This window comes from Chenopodium quinoa, unplaced genomic scaffold (genome assembly GCF_001683475.1).
Source record: "Chenopodium quinoa cultivar QQ74 unplaced genomic scaffold, ASM168347v1, whole genome shotgun sequence".
Classification (NCBI taxonomy): domain Eukaryota; kingdom Viridiplantae; phylum Streptophyta; class Magnoliopsida; order Caryophyllales; family Amaranthaceae; genus Chenopodium; species Chenopodium quinoa.
In genome coordinates, this window is record NW_018742244.1 from 659,201 (window position 1) to 668,339 (window position 9,139).

At 32.5% G+C, this 9,139-nt stretch overlaps 1 protein-coding gene across 1 annotated transcript; it reads right to left on the bottom strand.

Annotated features, from left to right (window-relative positions):
* Nucleotides 1-5,547: 5,547 nt before the first annotated feature.
* LOC110736886 (protein ALP1-like) lies at nt 5,548-6,378 on the bottom strand. The gene has a single exon (XM_021917224.1). The coding sequence runs from the start codon at nt 6,376-6,378 to the stop codon at nt 5,548-5,550; it is 831 nt and encodes a 276-aa protein (XP_021772916.1).
* Between the last annotated feature and the right edge of the window lie 2,761 nt (nt 6,379-9,139).

Sequence of the window (9,139 nt, forward strand, 5' to 3'; positions counted from 1 at the left end):
GGGATCGATTCTCACCCCGCCTTCATGGCTATACTCCGTAAAATGTGTAAATCGTGTATAATTTTTCTATTTCGTGTTTATACTATACAGTTACATACCCCGTATTCCCGTAGTCCATATTATTTAAGGTTTTTCATGGGTAAAGAAGACAAATTTAATATACGGAGTATTTACAATTGTAAAGTTAATGCTCTTAGAAATTTAACCGATTTTTTTACTCATTGGAGTAAATCAATTAACAATTTTTATGAGCTCTGACATGTTTATTGCCAATTGACAAATCATCATTAGATTACCACGAATTTATGAAAAGACATTTGTTTTCTTTTAATGATCATGCAACGATAAGATTGACGGATGCCCGAATTCAAAGTTTTAATCTCGTACGATACTACAATTATAGTACCCAGAATTAAAGTTTAAGTTGTTTTTTAGCCATATTTTTTTGAAGGAAAAACAATGCTTGAAAATGACAAGTGAAAGTGTGGAACATGCTAGACTTCAAACTCAATTTTGATCGTTATTTTAAGATATCAGAACAAGGAAATTATCTTATGAATGATAAATCTACATCAGCTTAATTCCTCGTATAACTGTCTAATCATGTTTGAACTTTTCTTTTCTTATTATAATATAATAAATGAGACTACTTATAAAAACGAATTATATTCATAAAAATTACAAATCATAATAAATTGGATTAATTACGGCTCACTTGAAAAACTTCTATACAAAGTATCATCATAGTAGCGAAAGATATGTGGACTAAGTAATTGTCTAGTTAAGAGTCTCAAGACTCTTATAACATTACGGTATATATGAGTAAGAAAGTCATTTTCTTGAAATTTGCAATACGTAGTATAATAACTTACAGGGTTTGGACCACGCACTTCATGGACTTTATAAAACTTGTAAATAAACTTGTCAAATTACTACCCTTTTATCAAAGTACTAAAAATGTCATTTACCTAACACCATTATACAAACACCTAATATAATCAACAAGTCAAACTTGCTATATAACATTAACAACATGTAATAGAAGTAATTTACAAACCGCTAATTGCCAAACACGCTCTTAATGTTCATGCCTAGGTCAAGCAGTCAACATTCCGCAATGCCATTCTAGCATGTTGCCTGCTAGAAATCTCAAGAATGATTTCCTCGATTATTAATGCAATGTACAATTATAAATATCGTAGAAGTGTGTGAGTGATTTGTTAAGCACGTGAAACATAAATTGTCCTAGTGTATAACAAAGCTGATGCTTGGCATTAAATAGGAGTATAAATCATAGTGTAACCGATCGATCACGATATAATAATTCTATTACGTATATTGTTTGATTGTATCATTGCAAAAGACATTGTAATAATAGCTTGTAGTCTTGTAGACCAAATAATGGCATATGAGACACTTAGAAGAGTACAAATTTTGTCGCCTAAGCACAATGCAATACTTGCTCATCTTCACATGTTTTCCCTCCTCAATTCATTTCATGTAACTCAATATAACGTGATTTGATTTGCATGATGCATGCCAACATATATATACCCCTCCGACTACTCCCACGGGTCATTTTAAAACACTACGTATTATTATATGTTATTCTGCTTGTAATTTTTCATGTAATTTGAAATATAATAATTATTTTTGAACAGATAAAGTATTTCGTCGATTTAATATTATAATGATATGAGTTATGAAGATACGATTAAAACTTATATGGAGTACATAATTTTGGATTACCATTCACATGGCAAATGTACGGAATGTAACATGCAATGAGGGAGGGGGTGCTTTTGATGACCTAGAGATGTGCATAATTCAATAATTAAATTTCGTAGTAAAAGGAGCATGAAAAAATTCCAATAAATTGTCCTTTAATTTTGACAAGCACTGTTTACATCATAGACTGCTTTTATTGTTTGGTTGATGGCCTGAGTGGGTCCCATGCATGCAATTTTGGCCTCTACAAGTGGTGACCCATTTTTAATTGTGCCCTTAACTTGTGGGATTAACTTCACCTAGCTACTGTCCTACCGCCTAGCTGTCTCTCCTTTTACATAATCCATCATTTAATAATGACTTTATGGTATAATATTATGTTCACTTTTACTCTTGTGTGATTTGAGATGATTAATCATTTAAGCGTTTACAATCCTCCGTATTACTCTGTAGTATATTTGTATTACACGAGTAATGAGTATGTACTATATATATACGAGTATGTAATATATATGGAGTATATAATTTGAGTTTTAAGTTTTGGCAATATGATCGCCCTGTTCGTCCATACTTCTTAGTTAACTCGACCAAGCTAACAAAAAGGGAAACAAAGTAAAGATAATTAAGTATAACTAAAATCGTCATGTGAAATTGATGAGGTTGTGCCGTTTAGTTTAGTAGATGATAGTTGTTTAAGCTGTTTTCACTTAAATGACATTTTTGATAGATACAAAACTTGTAGCCATGTTTGGCATTTCGTGTGATTAGATTTGGCAATACTATGATGAGAATTGAAATTATAAGTCACGAGTATTAGTTGTCATTCACATACAAAACATAATAACCAAATTCATTTGGGCATTTAGCGCGATTGGGATTCCCTCCTTCAATTCATTCCCTGACCTTTATGATTGTAATTAACTTCCAAGCCAGCTGCAACTAATCAGGTATACTCAATAATACTCATACATGTAACTGTGTAAGTGATAATGTAACTACCAAGGGCCTGTTTGATTGACTGAACTGACCTGAATTGAACTGAACTAAACTAAACTAAACTAAACTACACTTATTGGAGCTGAATTGAATATTTTATAAGAGAAGGAAATTAAGAACCGAACTGAACTGAGCTGAATTCAAAATAATTCGAAAAGAGCAGACCCTAAATCAAGGGCAACAAAAACTTAAGACACATATAGTCAAATACCATGGCGCCTTATATGTTATATTGGTTAGATTATATCCTCCACACACAATTCTTATAAAATACATTGTAACTAATAACAACATAACAAGTGGAATAGATGATAAAATTGTGCTAATCTAACTTCCACCACAAATTGAAAACCATAAAATTGCAATATGCACACAAATTGGAACTTGATCATAGAACAAAGGGCTACATTATTATACAAAGTACTTCGTAACAGTAAAGATTGTTTAAGAACGAACTTCAGGTACGTGTATAAACTACTACTCCTATCAACAAACAATAAGAATTGAATATCTTGATCTGACTCATTTATTCAGAGACAAAACTATAAAGCAAAATTTCCAAGCTTCCAACTTTGAGGAGTACTACACATGCAACTTACACTTGCATGTTGTTTGTTTTCTTGAAAAAGAAAAGAGAGTTGAAAAAAGAAAGTTTATTCAATTATTCAAATTTCCTACCAAAAGTTGAAAGTATAAAAGAGTAGAAATATAATCAATAATAAAGCTGAAACCTTCACTTCTCCAAATCTCCCTCAAATATATCTAAAGTGGTAAAAAGTGAGTATGGGAGAAGCTTTTGTCACATTTCTATATATGATAATTAAATAAATTTTAATAAGACAAATAAATGTAAATGAAGGGTTGTTTTCAATATTTTTGCATTTATTTTAGTAGGTAATTTGCTTTTAGAGTAGTACTTACAAATTACAACTACTAGTATTATATAATAAATTAATAATAATTATTTCTTAGAAATAACTATATAAATACGAAGTAGGTTTTTTTTTAAAAAAAAGAATTTGGTTCTTTAATTTCTTCTTTAAAAGAAAAGGGGGACCAAAGAATTTGATTGCAGAGATAACAGGTAAAGTCTAAAGATTCACCTTAGATGACCACCAGCTTAGACTTACCTACAACATATTGAAGATGATGAAGATAATACAGAATATCTGCCTTTGTTTTTTTTAAACACCAAACTTGGACATCACACTTTTACTTGCCAAACATTGTTTATTTTTTAAATGGGAGTCCCGCCCCATCCCCGCCCAAGTGGGGCGGGGGATGGAGGAGGTTTGGCGGGTGATGGGGCGGGGATGGGTATAAAATGTGTACCCGCCATGGGGATGGGGTGGGTATGGATTTTAGAGTAGACCCGCCCCATATCCGCTCCGTACCCATCTTATACCGGCACCATATTTCTTTTAGAAAAATTTAGAATTTATAAAACTTGAAACCCTCTAAGACCCAATAAGCTTGAATAATGAAAGTCCCAATTTTCTTAACCTAATTTGATATAATTGTCAATAATGTGATACAATAGAGCATCATGGCAATGGGTTTGGGATGATTTTGGGGCGGGTATGAGGTGGGTGATGGGGCGAAGATGGATCCTATCTTGTACCTGGTGGGGCGGGTATGGATGTGGATATTGTACCCGCCACGGGTGGTGGGGCGGGGATGAGTATAAGATTTTTAGACGGATATGGATATGGAGGTACCATCATCCGCATCCGACCTGCCCCATTGCCATCCCTAGTCACATTTCTACCCCTTATACAACATCCATGAGGATAATGTACAATTATGTAACTTCTAGTAAATCAACTACTAGTACTAGTAAATTGTTAGCCTTTTATTGCCACAATTTATGTGTTTTCATAAGGTTGAGTTCGACCCAAGAAAGAAAATAATGATCAAAATTCATATATACTCTATATTATTGAAGATCTAAATTGGATACTAATAAAGTTTAATTTGAATCTGAATTGACATTTGAATGATCCGATATGCAACATTATTAAGGATAGCATTTTGTGATATTTATCAAAGTAAGTTTTTTAGAATGGTACTTCAATTCGCAAAATTGTGAATTTTTTTCCTTTTGCTAACTAGTACTAGTATGAAATAACTAAAAGAAAAGTTTAACTTAAATTTGATGAATATTGTAAATTCAAAGCTTAACTTTCTCACGTGATTGATAGTCTCCCCTCCTTGAAATTAAAATAATAGAATAACAAAAGTGCAGTGATTAAAAAAAAAAAAAGCCTTAAGACCACTCTCAATGGTGAGCAAAAAAAATGCTCACCCACTCTCTCTCTACCCACTTTCTCTCTCAACAAATCAATTTTGCTCATGGGCAAATTTTTTCCACATTTCCTCTCCCAATGGTGAGCAAAAAAAATGCTCACCCACCACTATCTCTCTCTTACTTTTTCAATACCCCACCATAACTTTCTCTCTCCTACACAACACTTCTTTATTTATTTATTTCATTTATATTTTAACAATGTTACTCCAAATAAATAAAAACTAGTTTAAATTTGTGTAACTAATTTTTTTTATTTTTGTCTTTTTTATTGTTAAAATTTGTCGTAAAATTAAGTACGTTATATAAAAAAATTGTAAAAAAAAACTCATAATTTGTTAAATGTTTTTATTTATTTTAAAAGCGGTACAATACTAGAGAACAATTACATTTGCAACGTCATGCGCAATTAAACATAGGAAATAAAATAAACACAACAACTAAAAATTAACTCGGCTGCGTACGTAAAAGTGGCTACGCCATAGTACTTGGCTTTATTTAAGTCGTCTAATTTCTCCCTAATTACGTGGCCCGTATCGTTGCCAAATATGTTCGACTAAATCACGTTTCAGAGATAGATGAATTTCTCTGTCACGGAGGGAAGCTTTTCGCTGTAGAAATGCGTTGAAGTCAAAGTTTGTAGGTCGGCCTACGTTGAATTCAAACGGTGGCGTTGTAGATGTTGATGCTGGTGTTGATTCTTGTTGTTCTTCTTCGTAGAAGGCTCTTAGAACTTCGGCTCGAGTGTAGTTGTGGCGCTCATCTTCAACAATCATGTTGTGCATAATGATACATGCTTTCATTATGTCTCGCAGTATGTCCTCATCGTACGCCAGTGACGGTTTTCGTATTATTGCAAATCGAGCTTGCAAAACACCGAATGCTCTTTCAACGTCCTTTCGAGCAGCAGCCTGGTGGTCAGCGAACAATTTATCTTTTTGAAGTTGAGGGGTTGTGATACCCTGAACAAAAGTTGCCCACTTCGGATAAATACCGTCGGCTAAGTAATATGCCATGTTGTATTCATGGCCGTTAACGGTAAAATTTACCGGAGGAGCTCGACCATGCAGAACCTCATCGAACACTGGGGAACGGTATAAGACATTTAGGTCATTACAAGATCCAGGAATCCCAAAGAAGGAATGCCATATCCATAAATCCTGATCTGCAACGGCTTCCAGTATTAGCGTTGCTTTCTTGTTCCTACCGGCGTACTGCGCTTTCCATGCCGTTGGACAGTTCTTCCATTCCCAATGCATGCAATCAATGCTGCCTATCATGCCTGGAAAACCACGCAGTTCATTTTGATGCAGTATTCTGGCCAATTCATCAGTTGTAGGGTTTCGCATGTACTCGGTTCCGAACTGCGCAATGACACCAGTACAAAAACGTTGAAGGGCAACTCGAGCGGTTGACTCACTGATCCAATTAATCCATATTGAGCGGTTGTACACAGGATTATCGGAAAAGTAATCATTAAACAACCTGGCATGTCCAATTTCCCTATCTCTTCTATTCGTACCCCCTCTAGGTTTTTTTGAAAAGTAATCAACAACTTTATAGCAACAAAAATAACATATATACTACTTATTAAACAAATTAATTTGATAACAAAAATAACAAAAATATCAACAGCTTTATAGCAACAAAAATAACATATAATAACAAAAATAACATATATACATTACATGCCATACAATATTTAATTTTTCTCCACAAAATAATATATATACTAATTTTAACACATAACTACATATACATATTAAAACCAAACATATACTAATTTTATTATGTAACTACATTTATATATAGCAACAAAAATTAGCCAATAATTGCAATTTCATTTCGTGGCCTTCAATTTTTGTTTTCCATAAACTTACATATATACTAATTTTATTAAGTAAATACTAAAATACGTTTATATATAGCAACAAAAATTTACCATTAATTGCAACAACACTTTAATAACTACAAATATAGAAATTTATGGACAAAATATAAACAACTTTGTTAATAATTACATATTGCAAAAAATTACATGGCCTACAATTTTTTTTTTTTTTTTAAAAATCACATATATACTACTTATATTGTAAAACTGATAATAAAAATTAAATTTTTTTTTTTACCTCAATATGGATTAATTGCAACAACAATATTCTTCTACAAATTTCAAATACTTTTAAGAAAATAAAATTTTGGAGGATTTTTAAGTGTTTACGAAATTATATCAAAATATATCAAAATGCATGTCTATTTATAGAGAATTTAATTTTATGGCCGTTGGTATTTTTTTTTTTTTTTTTTTACAAAATATTTTTTTCAGAAATTACAAAATACAAAACTAACCGTTGTAAAACGGCTAGTTCAACCTGATTGGCTACTGCTGCACACCTGCCACGCGTCTCATCCCCATTCGCCAACCTCCTGCACGCGTCAGCCACCTATATTTTTTTTTTTGGCTACTCAAAACGACGCGTTTTGAGGATTGCCTTTGAGGAAGCTTCATCAAAACGCGTCGTTTTGATGGGGAAGGCAGCAGAATTTTTTAAGTGGGTCTGACGCGTGTGGGGCCCACCTCTACTACTGTTCATCCGAAAAAAAAGCTCAAGTTTTGAGCTTTTTGATAAATGCTCATGAGCATTTCTTTCCCATTTTGATTTTCCTCACCATTGTGACTAGTGAGTATTTTTTTTACACCATAAAAATGCTCATGAGCATAAAAAACTCTCACCATTGAGAGTGCTCTAAGAACATCGAATCTGATAATGAATATAATGTCTAGATTGTCGATTAAATTAAATAATTAAATTAGTGACAATTTCTTCCATCCCTTTTCTGTTTTTGGTGACTAAATTGAGGACAATACCCTAATTTGTGCATGTTGGTTTTTTCTCAAAATGTAAAGTGTTATATAGAATATACAAGTATTAGTATATAGTATGCATCTTATAAAAAGAAAAACAAATGAAGTTGATAAAGAAAAGCTTGTTCAATTCCTAGCTAACTCATAGACCCAAAATAGATTGGCTTTATGCAAAAATAGTAATGACGGTATTTGGTCGGTGATTAAAGATGCAATTTAATGGGTTAATTTTGTGCAAAGTCTAATCAATTGTCCCCTTTAAGCTAATTAGAAGTATTAGATAGATGAACTACCATACATTTAATTAAAGTCACACACTATTGCACTCTAATATCACATATCTTCCCATACCAGTATACAACTAATACAGCTATATAATTAATCGTATGTATTTGTATGTTTTTTGGTACATGTAATTACTATGAAGTACTCGTTTTTGTTTAAGTGTTTGTGCGTTATATTTGTATCAGATTTCATGTGTGCGGTTTACACGCAAGCAAGAAACTAATGTAACTTATTAGTAATTAACATAAAATTAAGCCTTGTGAATGCGGGTTCATTTATACATGTTATGTTCAATATATATAATATGAAGTACTCGTATATGTTTCAGTGTTAGCACGTGTCTTTGCATCAATTATTTGCATGTGTGTGGTATGCACAAGTGCGGCATCCATTAATATTATGTAACAAGCTAACTGTATGAATTCATGATCAACTATATTCGATTGTATGCACATCCTTTATTATCAAGAAGTCGTCTTTCTTACCATATAGTACCCAATGACAAATCCTACACTAGATAATCCATTTAATTTGCAGATCCTTTCAAAAAATGGAATATAATAGACTTAAAGTTTTGATAATGCGCCAAGCCTTATAAGCTAATTTGCTAATTAAGTGCGTGCTATACAATAATTCACCCTAAGCATTATTAATTAAATTAAACAACAATCCTATACGTAAGAATGTAAGATAAGGCACAAATAAGCGGAAATAAGCAATAAAACAAGTTTTTTGCTTACCTCGGTAATCACTAATCAAACCCAATAGGGCCAACTTTGAAAAACCTATAATTGCACTAGATTCGTCCAAATTGAACTAATTTGGCAGATTTAATTAGCTTCTTCATTAATTCCAACTTATTATGAACAAATAAGTAAGGCGCACTCGCTCTAACTAGCTTAACGATAATAATTAGACAAGTATCAAAGCCCCCTTAGTTTATTCCAATCAAACTAAGA

What these genes read in the sequence shown, in the direction of transcription:
- LOC110736886 (XM_021917224.1), bottom strand. Translation starts at nt 6,378, where the DNA reads ATGCGAAACCCTACAACTGATGAATTGGCCAGAATACTGCATCAAAAT.